The 22,310-nt window shown below is 38.2% G+C and overlaps 1 protein-coding gene across 3 annotated transcripts in view; it reads left to right on the forward strand.

Annotated features, from left to right (window-relative positions):
- Positions 1 to 22,310, forward strand: part of LOC136878887 (zinc finger protein on ecdysone puffs) — a 298,143-nt gene that overhangs the window by 23,131 nt on the left and 252,702 nt on the right. For all 3 annotated transcript variants that reach the window (XM_067152463.2, XM_067152465.2, XM_068228848.1), the window contains exon 3: positions 10,014 to 10,222. In XM_067152463.2, the coding sequence (XP_067008564.2) occupies positions 10,014 to 10,222 (209 nt within the window). The remainder of the gene's footprint in view (positions 1 to 10,013; positions 10,223 to 22,310) is intronic.

The following is a 22,310-nucleotide window of genomic DNA, read 5'->3' on the forward strand; positions in this document are numbered from 1 at the left end:
TACGTGAGTTGTGACTTTCAGAGAACTGTGGAAAACCATTAGATAGTGTATAAAATTTAAGTTATGTCAGTATTTTAACAGGCGTACAATGTTTACATCGTGTATTGGTGACAGAGTGCTGTCTCCCTCTCTCTCTCCCCCCCTTGCCCGCTCCTCATCACATTGCGCCACAGCAGTTCTAGATAATTCCACTCCGATTGGACACTGATCCCCACCTGCACATCTATACCGCCCTGTAACTTGTAGATACACAATTCCCACAATTTTGAAATTTATTTATTATTTATTTATCGTGTCAGAAGTACAAAGTAAGAGAGACAAAAATTAAACCAAAAAATTTTAAACATTGGTTGACCAAAAATTGGCCACGACAAGCGCATTTGGAGTTGCTCTCATTAGATCTTTAATGGTACAAGTGGCTGGAGAAGATGGACACAGTAGAAGAACAATTTTGAAATGTAACTTCGTTATATCAGAAAGGACGGGGCAATCAGAAATGTATTTTTTTGCTATTTGTTTTACGTCGCGCCGACACAGATACGTCTTATGGCGACGATGGGATAGGAAAGGCCTAGGAAGTGGAAGGAAGCGGCCGTGGCCTTAGTTAAGGTACAGCCCCGGCATTTGCCTGGTGTGAAAATGGGAAACCACGGAAAACCATCTTCAGGGCTGCCGACAGTGGGGCAAAGTTATAACATTCTTAATCTCATGGAATGGCTCTTACAATGGTACAGCTAACTCCTCGGCTTCTCTTCTTTCTTTCTTCTTCTTCTTCTTCATCTTCTTCATCTTCCTCCTCTGATTCACTGCTTCCATGATGAATGACTAGTTCCTCCACTTCAGGAAGACCTCTCACCTCATTATTGTAGAACTCGACAATCTTCTTCTCAGTGTGTTTTACTTCATTTCTCCATATCTCTGCTGTCACCTATAAGATATATTGAAGTATCACAACCTGACAAGTATATTATAAACTCCACTTGCATATATCCAATAAATAACATTTCCACTTGGCCTACCTGATCAAGAGATTCTTTCCACACAGCTGTAGCTCTGTCCAATCCGTGACCAGGTCTTGAAGCCACTGTTTTGTTATAATACTGTTTTGCCACAGACCATACAAATTCGATGGCATTGAAAAATGAGAGGTATGGAGGAAGTCGTAAGACAGTATGGCCTTCACTGTGCAGCATCTCGTCAACAATGTACCTGGTTTTAAAGAAACAGAGAAATATTGTTATGCATACATGAAAGTCAAATACACGAGTGTAAACAACATTATCTAAACTTATGTTTACGTGCTTCTGTACCTCTTTAAGTGACTTCGATTCATATTACACAACCTTTGCAGCTCATCTTTTGTGGCATTTTCTGGTGGAGAAACTCCATTCTGCCTTAACCATGACTGTAAATTAAAGGAAAAATAAAAATTAATTTCTGTAACATCATTAAACATCATTCAGTAGAAGGAAATATTCAATTAAGTATAATTACCACTAATTGATCCTTCCTCCATTTCGTTGTTGGTTGATGCTCAACAAGCTTACAGTGATATGGTGCATTATCCATTACAATAACACAGGGTCCTATATTTCTTAATCCTACGATTAATTGCGTCTTCACCCACATCTGAAATTTCTCGCTGTTCATAGCACCATGGTAATCCTGATTTCTCTTCAAGTTTGTAGCAAATATCAAATCAGCACCTGTAAGAATTTTAAGTTTTAGTATGAAGTTATTTGTTCTAAAAAAAGTATAGGCCTATTAATAAAAAATGTGATTTCTGTTGAATGATACAAAAAGCTGTCTGATTTTAAGTAAAACCAACTACTGTGTAGCAAAGTCACCTGATGATGAAGTCAATTAATTACTACTTACACTACTTTATCGTAACATCTCTCATGAATGTATCTCCATTAGTAGGCCTATATCTGGATTAGAAGTCCACGATCACTTGCATAAAAGATATAAGTATAAACACCCATTTCAATACCTTAGAACAAATGTAATTGCTGCGAACACTGAACCTATATCAGGCAGTAAGAAATAAGAAGCTTGGAAGGTGTTCAACAGTCAGGTATCAAGCACTGATTCAGGTGGAGATTGTCGAATGCAGAATAAACATAATAAATAGGCCTACAATACAAGTAATTTACTGATACAAATATCCAGTAATATTATATGAAAATACACTGAGTAAGTTTTGATTGAAATACCTCTCTAAGGTTAATCATTGGCCTAAAGTGAATACCTGCAAGTCTTTTTAATAACAGTGGAGAAGTCAAAATCAAAAACCACGTACAGAGCTCAATGAGCGGTAAGTTATAATGCCACTTCCGACCTAGTGCCAGTCAATTTCAATCAATCAGTCACCACTGATCTGCACTTAGGACAGAAGATGTAGTTTCAGGGATAGGCCTAGTATTTTCTTCAATAATTGCAAAGAATTTGGAAATTTATTGAACATCTCCCTTGGTAAATTATTCCAATCCCTAACTCCCTTCTTAAAAAAAAACAAATATTTGCCCCACTTTTCATCAACTTTATCACTGTACTGTGATCTTACCTACTTTTAAAATACCACTGAAACGTATTCGTCTACCAATGTCATTCCACACCACCTATCCACCGACAGCTCGGAATATACCACTTAGTCCAGCAACTTGTCTCCTTTCACCCAAGTCTTCCCAGCCCAAACCCGACAAAATTTTTGTAACGCTACTCTTTTGTCAGAAATCACCCACAACAAATCGTGCTTCTGTCTTTTGAACTTTTCCAATTCTCAAACCAAGTAATCCCAGTGAGGGTCTCATACACAGGAACTGTACTTAAGTTGGGGTCTTATCAGAGACTTATGTGCCCCCCCCCCCCCCCTGCATCCGTACTACAAACCCTAAATACCCTCATAACTATGTAAAGAGAGATCACCTCACTACAATAAAATGAAGTAAAATAAATTAAGAACATACCAGGTACAAAGCCATCCTTCGTTCCAGCATGAACAATAACCAGTCTTCCTCAGACACAGGTCGACGAATTACTCCTTGAACATCATGTCCAGATTTGTGTGGTTTATTCCAGGAGTATGTGGGTGACCCTGAAAGACAAATGCACAATTGAAACCAAAGACACCTGATGAAGATAAATTATTCCAAGATTTTTTAAATATAAAATGTAATATATAACATATATATTCACCATTCATAAAAATCCAAGTCTCATCCAAGAAAACAACAGGTTTTGGTTTCTCACTGTCCTTATTACGCATGTATTCCCTCAGAAAACAGGATCTCTTAAAACAAATGTCTTCATTTTCTCTAACATACGCATAGGGATCACCTTTACTCCACACAAACCCCATGGCCTTCAAAATTCTTCTTAATGATGTTTCGGAGCCCTTGTACAAATAAGTGTCATAATTTGCTTTCATGTGGTCGAAAACCTTTCTTACAGTTACGACTTCTCCTGTGGGAAGAAAAAAGGGAGTTACAAGGGACTCAAAAGAGCTGTATGACAATACATGCACAAAACATTTCTGGGAGCTTATCTCACCTGCGTGCCAATTTCTATAAATAATGTTGCAATAGATTCCTTATGAAGTCACCTTACCTTTATGTAATTTATCATAAATAAACCTTGCTATCGCTTCCTTAGACAACTGTCTATGCCGGTCACTGGATGTTCACGCTTTCGGCGTTTACCTGGTGTAGAAAATTCAACTCCCTTCTTGAAATTTCCTATTACTTTTCGGACTAAACCGAAACTACACTGTAAGAATACACACACAGAAATATATTACATACACATATACCATAAGTCAACATGAATACACAAAGGTTAAGTCTACGAACCGTATCGAAGTCTTGACACAAGACATGGTACCGGTATAGGCCTAGGCCTACATGATCAGGTTAGGTTAGGTTAGGTTCAGAATGAAATACTGCTCCTTTTCAACTGATTGTCATTATGCCAGAAACTTATCATAGAAACAAGATAAAAACGAACACTTACCCCAGTTAATAATGAAACTCTTGCCATTAGCTTCGTATCACTACGACTGATACCTTCTTCGTCGTCTTCCTGTTTCAATTGCTCGTAGCAATGTACAAGCATTTCTTGACCTGAAGCTTGTAAAGGACGTAACCTTGGTTTCCTTTTCGGAGGAGTTTTTGCAGATTTTTCTTCCTTCTTAGACATCCCAATCGAATTCTGTTCGTATAAGTATGGGACGAAATAGGAACGTAATTAATTGAGAGACCAGACTAACGAAGGGTTCATCGAAAGGGGGGTAGCAACCTTTCGGTAGTTGCAAGGGCGGCAGTCTAGACGATTGACTGATACGGCCTTGTAATAATACTCAACATGGCTTAGCTGTGTTGATACTGCTACACGGCTGAAAGCAACGGGAAACTACAACCGTAACTACCTCCCGAGGACATGCAGCTCTCTCTGTATGAATGATGTACTGATGATGGCTTCCTCCCGGGTAAAATATTCCGGAGGTAAACTAGTCCCCCATTCGGATCTCCGGGTGGGGACTACACGAGAGGGGGCGATCATCAGGAAGATGGATACTGACATTCTGCGAGTCGGAGCGTGGAATGTTAGAAGTTTGAATCGTTGTGGTAGGTTAGAGAATCTGAAAAGGGAGATGGATAGGCTAAAGTTAGATGTAGTTGGTATTAGTGAAGTACACTGGCAGGAAGAACAGGATTTTTGGTCAGGCGACTACAGAATTATCAACACAAAATCAAACAGGGGAAATGCAGGAGTTGGTTTAATAATGAATAAGAAAATAGGGCAGCGGGTAAGCTACTACGACCAGCACAGTGAAAGAATTATTGTCGTCAAGATGAGACACCAAACCAATGCCCACCACAATAGTGCAGGTCTATATGCCCACTAGTTCAGCGGATGATGAAGAAATCGAAAGAATATATGAGGAGATAGAAGATTTAATACAATATGTAAAAGGTGACGAGAATCTAATTGTGATGGGAGACTGGAATGCAGTAGTAGGCCAAGGAAGAGAAGGTAGTACAGTAGGAGAATTTGGATTGGGACAAAGGAAGGAAAGAGGAAGTCGGCTGGTTGAATTCTGCACTGATCATAATTTAGTCCTTGCCAATACTTGGTTCAAACACCATAAACGACGGCTGTATACGTGGACGAGACCTGGAGACACTGGAAGGTATCAAATAGACTTCATTATGATTAGGCAGAGATTCAGAAACCAGGTGTTGGATTGCAAAACTTTCCCAGGAGTAAACTTGGACTCTGACCACAACTTGTTGGTCATGAAATGCCATCTGAAGTTGAAGAAATTAAAGAAAGGAAAGAATGCAAAAAGATGGGATCTAGACAAGTTGAAAGAAAAGCGTGTGAGGGATTGTTTCAAGGAACATGTTGCACAAGGACTAAATGAAAAGGCTGAAGGAAACACTATAGAAGAAGAGTGGAGAGTCATGAAAAATGAAGTCAGTAGGGCTGCTGAAGAAATGTAGGAAGGAAGAAAAGATCAACTAAGATCAGTGGATAACTCCGGAAATACTAGACCTGATTGATGAACGGCGAAAATACAAGAATGCTAGAAATGAAGAGGGCAGAAAAGAATACAGACAATTAAAGAATCAAGTGGATAGAAAGTGCAAGGTAGCTAAGGAAAAATGCCTGAAGGAGAAGTGCAAGGATGTCGAAGGCTGTATGGTCCTGGGAAAGGTAGATGCTGCATACAGGAAAATCAAGGAAACCTTTGGAGAAAAGAAATCTAGGTGTATGAACATTAAGAGCTCAGATGGAAAGCCACTTCTAGGGAAAGAAGACAAAGCAGAAAAATGGCAGGAACATATCCAACAGTTGTATCAAGGTAAAGATGTAGATAATTTGGTTCTGGAACATGAAGAGGCTGTTGATGCTGATGAAATGGGAGACCCAATTTTGAGGTCAGAGTTTGACAGAGCTGTGAGTGATCTAAATAGGAACAAGGCACCTGAAATTGATGACATTCCCTCTGAATTACTGACTGCCTTAGGAGAAACCAGCATGGCAAGGTTATTTCATTTAGTGTGCAAGATGTATGAGTCAGGTGAAGTCCCATCCGATTTTCGGCAGAATGTTGTTATACCTATTCCCAAGAAAGCCGGTGCTGACAGGTGTGAAAACTACCGCACCATTAGTTTAGTATCTCATGCCTGCAAAATTTTAACACGTATTATTTACAGAAGAATGGAAAAACAAGTTGAAGCTGAGTTGGGAGAAGATCAATTTGGCTTCAGAAGAAATGTAGGAACACGTGAAGCAATCCTGACTTTACGTCTGATCTTAGAGGATCGAATCAAGAAGAACAAGCCCACGTACATGGCATTCGTAGATCTAGAAAAGGCATTCGATAATGTTGATTGGACCAAGCTATTTATGATTCTGAAGATGAAAGGGATCAGATACCGAGAACGAAGAATCATCTACAATCTGTATAAAAATCAGTCTGCAGTGATAAGAATCGAAGGCTTTGAAAAAGAAGCAGGAATCCAGAAAGGAGTGTGGCAAGGCTGCAGTTTGTCCCCTCTCCTTTTCAATGTTTATATGGAACAGGCAGTAAAGGAAATCAAAGAGAAATTTGGAAAGGGAATCACAGTCCAAGGAGAGGAAATCAAAACCTTCAGATTTGCCGATGATATTGTTATTTTATCTGAGACTGCAGAAGATCTCGAGAAGTTGCTGAATGGTATGGATGAAGTCTTGGGTAAGGAGTACAAGATGAAAATAAATAAGTCCAAAACAAAAGTAATGGACTGCAGTCGAACGAAGGCAGGTGATATAGGGAATATTAGATTAGGAAATGAAGTCTTAAAGGAATTAGATGAATATTGTTACTTGGGTAGTAAAATAACTAATGATGGCAGAAGTAAGGACGACATAAAATGCAGACTAGCACAAGCAAGGAAGAACTTTCTTAAGAAAAGAAATTTGCTCACTTCAAACATTGATATAGGAATTAGAAAGATGTTTTTGAAGACTCGTGTGGAGCGTGGCATTGTATGGAAGTGAAACATGGACGACAACTAGTTCAGAAAGAAAGAATAGAAGCACTGAATCGAATTGGTGAGAGGAGATCGATTTGGCGAAACCTCAGATTCAAGTGGCAGAAAAGTAGGAACTGTTGTATTTGGCGTGTTGAAGAATGACAAAGCTGCTTGTGAACTGAACATTGCTATTTGCTAGCATGTAAAGAAATGCCTGCTGCAAACCATGCCACTGTAGCTATGTTATTTAATTCGGCTATTCACTTACTTTTGCCAAAAGGTGTAAAACACAATGTTCTTCCAATTACTGATACTGCAGCGTACAGAAAAAAGAAAATCAGCTGAAAGACTTTCTGTAAGCTTTCCAAAAATGATACACGTAACTTGCATAGTCCATGCTCTACGCTGGTTATTTGAAACTGTACAGGCTCAGCATCCTAAAATGGATAAATTAGTGTCTAATGGCAAAAAAGCGGCCTCCGTTCTGCTTGACTGTGCTGCAACTGTCCAAGTATGTTCATGTCACATAGGAATTGGGGGATTCATCAATTCTTTGGAAATTTTTGGGTTACGGACCTGACATGTTTAAGTAACGTGTTCACCTTTTATTGTTCTGTCACCTCTACTTGGCTCGAAACTGATCCTGCCTCATGACGTTTGTCCTCAATTTTTTCAAAAACGAAAGTGTATTGATCTAAACGTAAACTGTCTAGTGTCCCCCCAACAGGTACATTAAGCTTGTTGAAATAGATTGGACGCAGGGTCTGACGTCTCCTTGTAAAATCTATAAGCAACTGCTTCACTGGAGAGACTGGTAAGTTTCAGTCTGTTGGAAACTCGAACCTATTTTCAATTTCTTGTAGTACCGTCTTCATTATGGCTTTGGTAAGTAAACTGGCGTTCTCATCCGAGATAATGCAGCTTTTCTCAGGCACACCCCAGGCTGCATACACTATTTCAACCACATACCAGCCTTCGTGCCATTCTTAAATTTCTGGCAGTACCGGCAATCGACCCTGTTCTCCCGAGGATGGCAGCTAATAACACTATCCGTTACTCTACGGAGGTGGACATGGCTTTGGTAATTGGACATCTTTGTAGAAATCATTCGTCTGACAGTTCGAAAAAGTAGTTTTTTGTTAGTATGGGTCGTCCTTAGTATTCTTTAGGTTATAGTCTCCATACAGCAGTAAAGTTTCAAACCTAGATCTTATACATGCCTCCATTTTGAAATTATAGCTGCTGTTAAGAGGTTTAGCCCCTTAACTGGGAAATTAGTTTCAGAACATCAACCAGCCAGTGGGTAATTATTCAGCGCAACACGCACTTTTGGAATTGGTACTGTAGCGTGCGGCAGATGTAAATATATAAAAAAACATGGGACTACAGCCCTTGAAGGGCCTTGCCCTACCAAGCGACTGCTGCTCAGCCTGAAGGCCTGCAGATTACGGAGTGTTGTGTGGTCAGCACGACGAATCCTCTCGGCCGTTATTCTTGGCCTTCGAGACCGGGGCCACTATCTCACCGCCAGATAGCTCCTCAATTCTAATCACGTAGGCTGAGTGGACCTTGAACCAGCCCTCAGGTCCAGGTAAAAATCCCTGACCTGGCTGGGAATCGAATCCGGGCTCTCCGGGTAAGAGACAGGCACACTACCCCTACACCACGGGCCGGCGTGGATGTAAATACACTACAGAAAAATACATTTTACTTGATTTATTTAAATTATCAGTGATATAGTAGAAATTCAATAGCATTATATTACCGTTTTTCTTGTAAACCTGTAAATATATACATATATACAGTGTATTCATACAAAAGTGAATTTAAAAAGTGTTCCTTTCATTATTATGATATTTTTCAAGTTGTCAGATATGCATCAATAGGTTCTACATACTTTCTGCTTCGTAGGTCATTCAGAAATTGCCCACAGTGTGGTAAATACGGAAGCACGGGCAAGCACAAAGTGCCATGTCACATTCCTCACAGTAGTAGACAGTTCCCCGTCGCCTCTGGTTTGACAGGCACACTTCAAAAGGTTTTCTCGAGTGATTCCTACATCCGTTCGGTGGATTCTCAGATAATTCAACGTTGTTCCTAACCATGCCATTATCACGTCACACGGAACAGATTACCATCATATACAGACCAATTTACAAAAAGTTATCAGAACATGGACAATGGAGTTCGCAGAACAACTATATCGTAACAACCACGATGACAACAACTCGCAAATTTAGTTATTTCAATGTACATATACACAAATTATTTACGAATAATTTACAAGACCAACACGAGACAGCTGTTGGACTGCCGCCTAGGCGTGAACTACCCGACTGGCGTGAGACCAGATAGAAATGAATAGGGCAGCAATAATCACATCTAGTATGAATGAAATTTGTTTTGAATTACGATATTAGATGCCAAAAGTGATTAAGAATAGTCAGATGCTTATAGGAAGCTAACCCTACGTAAGAACACATTAAGAAGTACAAGAACGCCTAAAGGCATCAAACCCAGCTAAGGGGTTAACACAGGACTGCTGCCGTGTTAATTTTACACATGTATTAACAATTTGTTAGAGTTAACAATTCTTGATTATGAGGTTATTTTGTTCAATTATGTATTTAGTCCACTTAACAGCAGTGTTAACACTTAACATTTGTTGAAACTGGGCCTAACCCTTGTGCAGGCACTATCACATGCAGAGATCCATTTGTTGCACCACTGTGAGGGAACTTCTGAAGGAACCAAGCTTTCAGGTCAAGAGATATATTTCTGCACTGTAACATTGGTATATCAATGGAAAGTGGCAAGTAGAAATTGTCTGAAGATTTTTTTCTCGTTAATTGGCAAGTGACAAGACTCAAAGGACGTGCTTTGCGTCGTCAATGTCAAAATTGTGAGAATGTACGATATGAAAACTTTGTAGCAAGGTTTTCTCGTAGATGAATTATGATTTATTTTTTTTGGTGATCCTTTGTTTTGCAGCTCCTATGGTAGCTCCGGTGTATCCCGAGGTCGTGGATTCAGTACTCGTGGTTCTTTCAGAGGTAGAGGAGGCGGCGACTCCGGGGGTACTTGGAGCAGTGGGAGTACCGGTAGGGGACGTGGTTTCTCAGGACCTTCGAGGGGAAGGTTCAACTGGTACAAAGAACATTCTTCACCAAACTTTGAGTCGCACAGCAGATATGTTTCTGGTAAGTCAGTGTTGATTGATGTATGGATTATCAAAATAAGAATGTTCAATCATGTTTCCTAGATTCTGGGCGCAGACTATAGGGGAGCATTTCATTTGTGAAGTTGCAAATTTGTTTCTGGAAAACTTGAGGTCGCATCACTTTTCCGTTATGTAAGAGGACAAGGTCTTCTATCTGAACAACCTCTGTGGGTGCGGGGTGGTAAAATATCACCAATGGTATACCCTGCCGGTTCTAAAAGGACCCCCAGGGGCTCTTAACTTGAGAGTATGGGTGGGTGACCATGGGGCCCTTTGTTAGGTCCTGGCATTGCTTCCACATGTTTGTGTCGGGCTTTTCACTATACATCTATTCTGTCTGACCTCCCTTGGTCAACTCTTATTCTTTTCCAACCACGATGGTATGTTGTGTGGAGACCTTGGAGGTTTTTTAGTTTCACGCCTTGTATGGCCCTTGTCATTCTAGGGCCTATACCATTTTGGACTCCTTCCATTTTTGCCCCTCCAATTAGTGTTAAAAAGAGGATTGTTGCCTAGTTATACTTCCTCTTAATTCAAAAATCACTACCACTTTCTGTCCGAACTCCGGAGAGTGATTTAATCTGTTGGTTGATTAATTTTTGAACAACCATATATTTTAATCTTGAGGTTTAAAAACAGATGTCTTTTCTAGGCTGCCTGGCAAGCTTAACTTCGATTAAAAGGTTTGAACAGTACCTTAATTCCGTATAAACAACGAATGGGTGCACCAATCTCAACCTAATTGCACGAACTTCATAGGCCCATTCTTTTGCTGTTTGCGTTTCTATACGGAACCAAAAAAAACCACTTATTTTTGGCGTTCTGTGCGCAAATCTCGACTTCAAAATATTGCTGGGGAGATATGGTGTTTACAGTGCACTATCTCTTCTGGTAGTGGCTAATTCAATTTGTTACGTTCTTTTAAAGTGACAGTGGTGTTAGCGATGCTAGTAATATCATTCCTTATGGAGCTAGTCCCTGTTATGAATGGTGTGAAAATATTGCTCATGCATATCACAGGCTTGGTAGACTGGTATGTAATTGCAACTTCTGGCTCGTTGAGGAAAGCAATGGGAAACTACCTCACTCCTCATTTCCCTACTATGTCTCTTGAGTGATGCCTGGACTATCTATGACAGCGGTTGGCAGAGCTATGGAGGATCAAACTCAGCCTTCGGATTGAATAACCAACGTACAACATCAAAATGCATTATCCAAATGTGATAAAAGTTAAATTATCCATAGTTGTAGGTGTCTTATATAAGATTTGTAACTTAACCTGTTCCGGTCTGGGCCTGAAAATCCGTAACAAACGGACTGGACTGGGCATATTCAAGGATTTAAAATTATATATCTGTACCTATAGGAAATATTTGCATGATTACTTTTCCTTTGTGCTTGAGTATTTAGCTTTGAAAAGTGTTGTTAGATTTACGTCAGCTATCACTTGAGGTTTTAAAATTGTTTATATAATATACCATGTTTTGCAAATGAAGAAAGTATGGCGGATTACTGAGTGCGGTTTTTTGAAATACTGCCATAAATATCCTATTTTGATAACGTAAAATAGGTATTAGAATTACAAATCAATAATGGAAATGATGTAAATTTAATAAAAATAATAATTGTTCAATGATAGTATAAACACTAACGAAAATGGGAGCTCTTATGAAATTTTATTCATGTATTTTAAATAAAATTTATTTTAGATAAAATTTCATAAGAGCTCCCATTTTCATTATTGTTTTTACTATCATTGAACCATTATTCGTTTTATTACATTTATATAATTTCAGGTCGCCTACGGGCGTCAAATCAAAAGACCTGCACCTGGTGAGCTGAACCCGTCCTGGGACGGCGCCATCCCCAGCTCCTTTGCCAAAGCAACACGGGAAAGTGTAGATGACTCCACTTTCCTCATAATCTCCATTTTGTCTTTTATTGTGAGTGCCTTTTGCTTGAGCTCTTTCATCTGAGTTCCGCTCATTTTCATTTAAAACGTTTGTACGTTGATATTACAAGTACAACTAACTTCACAGACTCCTATTCATACTAATTACGATGCTACACTATGCTTGGCAATCCGTAGCTTAGGCTTACAAGAGGCAAAGACAAGACGTGTACTACAGTTTGTCAGCATGTGCTTTCTATCTTCCTCACACCCCCAACACCTGCCTCAAGGATATTGGCAGCAAATGGGAAATTGGCAAATTATTCTTAAGAGATTCTTAGAACCTAGGCCTACATTGCCCCTGCATTCCTACTGGTTGTCACTGCAAAGGCGTAGTTTCTGGCTGTTCACTAGTACCGCATGGCCAAAACCAGTATTGAGTTTATTTTCGCGCTTCAATCCTCTTCATGCTATAGCGAATGAAGGAAAGCAACACAGGTTCGAAGTTGTAGAAATGATTGCATGGAAAACTATCTGGGGTATTACGTGAGAGTGATAAAGGCGTGGCAGCAACGCTAGCACATTTAAACGTAAACAGTTTCTTTCCCCGCCAGAATTTTATTTCATATCTCCTCATCCTTGTGCTACATTCTAATAATGCGATGTAATAATTACGATTGACACGATAGTGCAATGTTTAGCTCGTATAAAGGTAAAATTAAAAATAACTTTCAATTTTATGCCAACACGTGGTATTGCAATGCCTCTGTGTGCCTCCCACCAACACCCAGTTGGCTATGAACTATCGTTCATCTTTGTAAACTATCGGGATCTTCCTCTACGGCAAGACCCATAAGTATTATTGCAACATTGTAAGAGAGAATGCCTGGAAGGAAATAAGCAAGGGAGTGAAAAATCAAACAGGTTAGAATATTCAATTTTGCGGTAGATTAACAGTAATGTTGTGGACAAGTACACTTTACGGTTTTTAATTAATGTTTAGGCCACCTCGATTAAGGACTTCACCCTGTCGCGGCCCGCAAATTACTGCATTGAAGTTTTATCAAACATCAATTGCATGCTTTGTTTCCCAGGTAGAATCACGTTCGATTCTATTCCGCTAGATGGAACGGTGGAGTGGAAATTTCGACCGATGGGTTCGACAACATAAAAATGATATGGAAGCCTCCACCTTATCAATACAGTGTTTATTTACTATTGATTACAGTAAATCCAGTACCGGTTTCGACCCCTATGGGGTCATCCTCAGCTGTCATATATCGAACTAGTTTCAAAAACATCACATTGCAAAACGGTTCCATATGCATGAAAACTGACCCAATTTGACAAATGATTAAAAACAAGTTAAATGTTCAAATAGTAAGAATAATAAAATGGGTCCTTTCCTCTTGAACTTGAAAAGTTACATGTTGTGAGAGGCATGTCACCTCATTATTTTGTTGATCTAATGAACATCAATTAAAATTTTTACATTACTTATGTATACTGATATTTGTGAAGTTATGACTATTTACATTTGTGATATTGAGATATTACAATGTTTAACGTACATAAAAAGTTGACCTGATATAACAGGCCGTTTAAAGAATGAAGTAGTAAAAACAAAATAAAATGGGTCCTCTTTCTACTCCAACTTGTTACATGTTTGTTGTAACTACAATTTTCCTGTTGGTATGGAGAGCACACAGGTATTATGGAGTGCTACTATTTAATGTTGAAACTTATAACTGTTTTAAATTCATTCCAGTGTTTTCTTCTTCAGATGATTGTATAATATTGCAGGTGATATAAATATCTTGAAGATTCTAAACGTTGTTATGAAGAATTACGTCTTAATTTATAATCGATCGATCGAATGCATTGTCTGTGTACTATATTCACAGTATGTACTAAATGCTGAGTTAAAATTGCGTATAATGAGCTGAAGTTTATTTAGTTACAGCGTGCATCTTAGTATGGCATTATACTACGTCAAGTGTCAAACAATATACATTTTGATGTCTTGATCAACAAGATCATAAACAAAATAAAAACCAACCCAAAACCAAGTTAACCAGAACCGAAAAAAGCAAAAATGACTACGTACTATTCACCTTTAACATTAGCCACATACATCCTATAACGAATATTTTTAAAAAACGAGGCCTAAAGTTAGCCTATAAAACCACACGTAGCAATGTCAACATCTTACACAATGCTAGATCTGTTAACAATAAAAATCAATACAACCACTCAGGTGTCTATCGCTTGAAATGTAACAACTGCGAAGCCAGCTACATAGGGCATACCGGAAGGAACTTCCAGATACGGTACAACGAGCACATTAATGCAGTTAAGCATAGACATTTTTCAGCTATGGAACAACATATCGAAGACCAAAAACATAAATTTACAAATACAGTAGAAGTCCGCTATAGCGAGTACGGCATATAACGAGAACTCCATTATAGCGACGACTTTTTTCTGTCCCTTCAAAATTCCTATATTAAACTGTCTATCGTCATTCGGTTACAGCGAGAACCCTATCACTGGCGCATCCGTTATTACGAGCGATTAAGCGCGCCCGATTTTTTCCGCTACCGATATTTATGTACCCCAACGATGAAATTGCATGCAATCGATTACCATCGGCATCGTTTCCTCGCTATGTACACTAGCGATTTCTCTCGTCGACATTCAAAGTCGATGTTGGAGTCGATTAGTAATATCCGTCGACAGCTGTTCCGTAAAGAAAATTCGAAATGGAAGAGAACATGTTTTCGTTATAAATGCATAAATGTCTCCGATAACGGTTGTTAACTCGTTGAAAATTAAGGCTGACTAAATGACCGCTTAATTTTGAGGCTCAATACTGCAATTAAGTAAGAAAAGGACACACCTCGAGATATGGCGGAGTGCTTAATTGATTTCATACGTTAGTTTGCATTTTGTCGCGTCTGGTTAAATTACGGAAAGGCTATTATGAAAATTTATAGCGAGAAAGGTATAATTTTTCTACCGGTTCTTGAAGTGTGTTTTCATCATACGTTTAGCACGGTTAAGTTAGCATACGTAACTCTGTTTGTATAAGAAAACAAACTTTTGCAACAAAATGCGATCGATCATCTTCGGTACGGTATAGTTTTCTCTCTTTGTGCATTTGCGAGCTCTCTCGTTGACATTCAAAGGCGATGTTGGAGTTGATTAGTAATACCCATCAACTGCTGTTCTCTAAAGAAAATTCAAAATGAAAAAGAGGATATCACGTTTTCGTAATAAATGCGTAAATGACGTGGCCGATAGCAGTTGTTAACTCGTAAAATTAAAGACTGAATAAACGATATCTTAATTTTAATGTCATCTATATATATATCTTTTTAATATATTCTTGATCCTCTAAACTTAGACGTAAGAAGCAGTATTTCACTTCTAGACATACTACCTAATGTCTATCAAATATGACATATTTATTTGTAAGATACAACTGTTAAAACATGTATTCTAATATGTATGTATATGACAGCTGAGGATGACTTGTGAAAAGTCGAAACCGGTCCTGTTTTAAAAACATTAATAAGTAAATTAATAAATTTAGTATTGATAAGGTGGATCTCTTTCTTTCTATGACATAGATATCAATACAGAACATCATGAAATTTATTAATCAAGATTACGTGAGAATGTCATACACCTCAAGATATGGCAGTGTACATCACTGATTTCAGAGGATATTTCATATCTTCTCGCGTCTAGTTATGGCTTTTTACCTGTAAATTTTTCGCGAGGAGGTTATTTCTCTACATGCGTTTGAAATATGTTTTCATGATAGGCTACATATATACGGTTAGGTTAGGTGACGCTGTTTGAAGAAGAAAGCTCAGGTGTTTGCCACAGAAATCTCTGGAGTGATACCGTATTTCTCTGACTCCAAGACTTTTTTTTCTCAGAATCCTATGCGAAAACTCAAGGGTTGTTGCATTCGCGGGCTAACAGTAAGTTAATGGATACCACTGGCAACTACCACGGTAACCACGCTGCTTCTTTTCACACGCGCACAGAACTCATTGACAATAAACGACTGCCTCTTTACTACACATCGCTACCGGTTGGACAGTGTACAGTGCCGGTGTGCTTCTCAAATCTGCAGAAGGCATCAAAACATGCGACTCTTCGAATTCTTAGAAAAGCCATGGCTATGCAGTGGCAGAGTCATAACGCGTCTATTGCACTTGACGCTTAGTAAAATTAATCACTGATTTCAGAGGATATTTCATATCTTCTCGCGTCTAGTTATGGCTTTTTACCTGTAAATTTTTCGCGAGGAGGTTATTTCTCTACATGCGTTTGAAATATGTTTTCATGATAGGCTACATATATACGGTTAGGTTAGGTGACGCTGTTTGAAGAAGAAAGCTCAGGTGTTTGCCACAGAAATCTCTGGAGTGATACCGTATTTCTCTGACTCCAAGACTTTTTTTTTCTCAGAATCCTATGCGAAAACTCAAGGGTTGTTGCATTCGCGGGCTAACAGTAAGTTAATGGATACCACTGGCAACTACCACGGTAACCACGCTGCTTCTTTTCACACGCGCACAGAACTCATTGACAATAAACGACTGCCTCTTTACTACACATCGCTACCGGTTGGACAGTGTACAGTGCCGGTGTGCTTCTCAAATCTGCAGAAGGCATCAAAACATGCGACTCTTCGAATTCTTAGAAAAGCCATGGCTATGCAGTGGCAGAGTCATAACGCGTCTATTGCACTTGACGCTTAGTAAAATTAAGGTTTATAGACAGCAGGAATATTGTCGTGATGGATAGTGGTATTGTAAAGATACGTGGAAAAAGGATTGCCGGCAAATTTTCAACAGGTTCTAGTCTTATATTATGTTGCCAAGTTTAAGTTAATGTTTATTAAACACTCGAAAATGTAGAATAATTGTGCAGCCGCAAGAAAATAAGACATAGACCTAACTAAAGCCAATATTTGGCGATAGCGTGAAGACAAAAAAAAATGAAGAAAAAATGCATTCCGGTAGTGTACAAAAATGCATTCAGTGCTCCGAAGCAAGGACGCTTTAAAGAAGTCGATGATGAAATTGTGAGGTATGTGCACGAAAAACGCAAGGGCGGCTGGCCATACCGTGGCGTAATAAACTCGTTCGTTGACTTTCAACGTTCACGATTAGGCCTATACATCGCTAGCCGTTGAATTTGGCCGTACCCGACAAGCGAGACGTGCGTGTAGCGGTAGCCGGTTATATCTGACGCTGCATTAAAGTAACAGTTTTATAGACAGCAAGAACAATTTCCTGATGGTTCGTTGTATTGTAGAGACGCATGGAATTGGTATTGCCAGAACATTTTCAACGAGTTATCTTCGGTATTATGATGCCAATGTTAAGTTAATGGTCCTTAAACGCGTAGAAATAAAGAAGAATTGTGCAGCCGCGAAAAAAAAGAAATGTGACGAAAGTCAATGTTCGGCGTCTAAAAATGCGTAGGCTTGTATGATTTTACAAACTTCTTTTTGAGCCTGATTTAAATTTTTTGAATGAAAACTTCAAGGTATATCGCTAGCCGTTGAATTTGGCCGCACCCGACGTGCGTGTAGCGGTGATGTTGTTGGATTCGGAGGAATACGGAACTATATTTTTTTCAGAATGAAATTAAACATACACTTTCGCGTAGTATCGGATTACGAAAAATAGCAAATAAGTCATAGTGTAGATATCATCTGCGGAAACGCAAGTTTCGGACAAACTGATTGCCGTTTCATACCGACTTTAAAGTGCATGAAGGGTTTTCCGACTTTTATACAAAAATTGGATATAACGACAATCCGTTATAGCGAGTAAATTTTTTGCTGTTTTGAAACCTCTCCATACTTGGCTTATTTAAAATATTCTATTCGCCTGTAACTAAAAATTGAGTATTAAGTGAATTGTTATAGGGAAAAGTACACCACACTTAATTATCTTGACATCATGGCGCCCAATACCAGCAATGTTATGTGCAGTTCCTGCAAAGTGTCGCTCAAGGAGAACGAGAATTATGTACAGTGTGACGGAAAGTGTAGTGAAACGTTCCATTTAAACTGTGCACGTGTTTCAAATGCTGTTTTTAAGGCAATGCTGTCAAATCCGGGAGAAATTTTGTGGCATTGTAAACAATGCAAACATAACCCAACTTCGTGTAAACCGTTTTCAATCTCTTTTCAGCAGAATAAAGTCAAAGCGGACAATACAAGCCTATGTGATGCTGTGAACAATATGCAGCAAATCCTGAAAGATGTCTGCAGCTCACTGGAGTTTCAGTCCAGAAAATTTGATGAACTGCTACAGCAAAACAGTGAACTTAAAAAGTGCATAGACCATTTAACCAACGAAGTGAACAACAGCAAGGCTGAAAATAGTGCTCTCAAAGAACAAAATAATCATTTGAAGGATCAAATCAATGATCTTGAACAGTATTCTAAGAATTATAATTTAGAAATCACCGGCATACCAGTCTCTAAGGATGAGAATGTGTATGAGATCGTATCTCAAGTTGCAGGTGCAGTTGGAGTGGAAATTCAACCTGAACGGGACATTGAATATTGCCATCGACTCCCAGCGGCTTTAGATAAGGATGGAAGGAAGAAGATTCCTCTCATAATTGCAAAATTCTATTCGCGTAAAACGAAAAACATGATCATGGACAAGAAAAGAAAACATGGGAAACTTCTCTGTGCAGATATTAAAGTCAGTGGGGACACAACTGTATATCTAAATGAACACCTAACAAAACAGAACCAAAATCTATATTGGCTAGCCAGAAGTATGAAGCACTCCATGAACTACAAATTTGCTTGGACCAAGAATGGGAAGATCTTCATGAGGAAAAATGACAACAGCCCCATACTGCAAATCAAGACTGCAGCTGACTTACCAGCAGCTCCTACGAAGCTGAGAGACTGAGGATTCAAGTTAGGGTATGTATACCTGAGCCAAGTGATTCATAAATATACTTACATTGAAGTTCTCTCTCGAAGTGTGCACCAAGCAATTACAAATAGTAATACTACACATTAGGCTATGGATATGAAATCAGATCATGAGTTAGGGATTACCTTACAAGATGATAACACCACAGGCATTGTAAACACCCCTCAAGACTTGAACAAATTAATCCACTATACTGCAGGAATGAGAATTATGCACCTGAATATAAGTGGCATGATAACAAATTTTGATAGCCTGCTAGTTATGTTAAATCAACTGGACCATAAACCAGACATTATAATATTATCTGAAACCCAACTCATTAGGGATATACCCTTCTCTATTTTAGGATATAATGAGTACTTTATACCCACACAAAATTCTACACATGACAGTCTAAAAATATACACACATGTAACCATACAAAATGTTGCAATATCTGCAGTGAAAACCCTAAAAGCAGCCAATGGTAGCCTACTCAACTTACAATATAATAAAGAAAGCTATTTGATACTTGCTATATACAGATCACCCTCCACAAGCCCAAAGATATTCATAGAAGAACTAGGAAATACACTTCAGCAGCTACCTGCAGCCACACATTATATAATAATAGGAGATATTAACATAGACATTTTAAACCCAACTGGTCAGTATGCTCAAAAAATTAAAAATGAATACATAAACACCTTAAGTGCTAATGGTTTCATTTCATATATCAACTCTGCAACAAGGATAACCCCAAAATCTAGAACATGTATAGATCACATACATGTTAAATCGCATACAAATAACAATTTTGAGTCATATGTTCTACATACTAGTATCACAGATCACAGTCCTATTTTTCTGATACATAAACAAACCCAGAAACATCAAATACCACAAAAGGAAGGAAAAATAATGAACAATGCCAGAATAGATTATGAAGCTTTAAATAAAGCCTTAAAAAAGGAAAATTGGGAATCTGTCCTGAATGAACATGATGTCAACAAAGCGACCAGTAGTTTTATGCAGCTATTAACTCAACATATCTCTGAACACTCTACTAACACAAGACATGTAAGATCAAAATTCAGAAAGATAACACCATGGATCACAACTGGAATCCTAACTTCCATTAGAATAAGGGACAAATTACACCAGACAATTGTAAAGCAAAAGATGAGGTCCTCTAATAATGTCGAGATCACAAACACTATTAAGAAACATAAAACATACCGAAACTGGATAAACAGGCTCATTAAAGTAGCAAAACAGAAGTACTATTCTAATAAAATTATGTCAAGCTCAAACAATACTAAAATCCTATGGAAAAACATAAATGATATAACATGTAGAAAGGAGAAAAGAAATGCAGATATAGACAGCATAAATCTTACAGACTCACAAGAAACAACCCAACCAACTATCATTGCAGACAAATTTGTAGATTATTTCAGTGGTATAGGTTTAGAACTTGCTGACAAAATAATGAATAGCAGCGAAGAACCTAATGACACATGTACATATGATATTCATGCAATACCTCAACCACAATCAATGTTTTTTCTTCCCATAACAGAAACAGAATTAATGAATTACATAGCTGCACTAAAAGATGACTCAGCCAATGGCTATGACAATATCTCAAGTAAAACACTTAAAACAATTAGTTCACATATTCTACACCCTCTGCAATATATTTTTAATCTTTCACTAATGAAAGGACAATTTCCAGACCCATTCGAAATTGCTATCATAGTCCCAATCCATAAATCAGGCGATAAGAGAGAACTAAACAATTATCGCCCAATTTCTCTCACAACCCACATTTCAAAATTACTAGAGAAATGCATTAAAACCAGATTACTTAATTACCTGAATAAGTATAACATATTGTCTCCAAATCAGTTTGGTTTTAGACCAAAAATTAGTGCTCAAGATGCAATATTCTCCTTAACTGATTATTTGTATAAAACCATTGATAACTCCAAAAGGACTATTTCTATATTTTTGGATTTAACAAAGGCATTTGATACCGTAGATCACAATATACTCCTTAGAAAACTTGAAAAAGTAGGCATTCGTGGAATTCCTCAAAATCTAATTAAAAGCTTTCTTTCTAACAGAATACAAAAGGTAAGAATCAAGGATACTCTAAGTAAAAGTGCTCAAGTAAAAATCGGAGTACCCCAAGGAACAGTATTAGGACCAATTCTTTTTCTGTTATATATCAATGATCTGTGTGAGCTAAACTGTAATGCAAAAATTAACTCATATGCTGATGACACGGTAGTCACAGTCACGGGTGAAACTTGGGAGGACACCTTCAACAGAGCTCAAGAAACCCTAGTCATAGTTCAGAAATGGCTAAACAACCACCTACTTACTTTAAATGAAAATAAAACAAAATTCCTCTGCTTCTCACATAATAAAACAATGCAACCCTCAGACAATCTAACACTAAAACTCCACATACCAACTTGCAAAAATACTGAAAGCTGCAACTGTTATACTTTACAGAAATCAATACATGTTTCATACCTAGGGATAATTATAGATAGTTATCTGAAATGGAATTTTCATGCATCAAATTTGATCATTAAACTTCAGAAACTTATTTATATATTTTACAGAATTAGAAATGTTCTTTCAACAAAAGCCTTGAAGTCTGTATACTTTGCCTTAGTTCAATCACAACTGCAATATGGAATTAACAGTTGGGGTGGAATACTTGATTCACACTTGGCTCAGGTAAATACATGCCAGAACTACATACTGAAAGTCATGTACAAAAAGCCAGTGATGTTTCCAACATACGAACTGTTCCAGCAAAGCATGGTACTTAACATACGGCAGCTATTTGTGCAGTCAGTGACCCTATACATGCATAAAAATTTAAAGCTCTTCTGCAAAGAACACAAGCCAAAAATTTGCACTAGGTTGCAAGACAGAACTGGAGTAAGTATACCACGCCGGAACACTTTACTTGGACAAAGAAATCTAAGTTGTCTAGGACCACGGATATACAATGCATTACCTGTGGACGTGATCAGTGGCAATCAGAATACATTGAAGAAAAGGCTATTCACATGGCTCATTAACAATTATTACAAAGTAGATCAACTTATAAATTTCCATTATAATATTTAAATCAACGAGCACACTATTCCTCTCTACTAAGAAACCAACCTTCTCCTTAACCCATG

The sequence above is a fragment of the Anabrus simplex genome, chromosome 8 (genome assembly GCF_040414725.1).
Source record: "Anabrus simplex isolate iqAnaSimp1 chromosome 8, ASM4041472v1, whole genome shotgun sequence".
In the NCBI taxonomy this organism is placed as follows: Eukaryota; Metazoa; Arthropoda; class Insecta; order Orthoptera; family Tettigoniidae; genus Anabrus; species Anabrus simplex.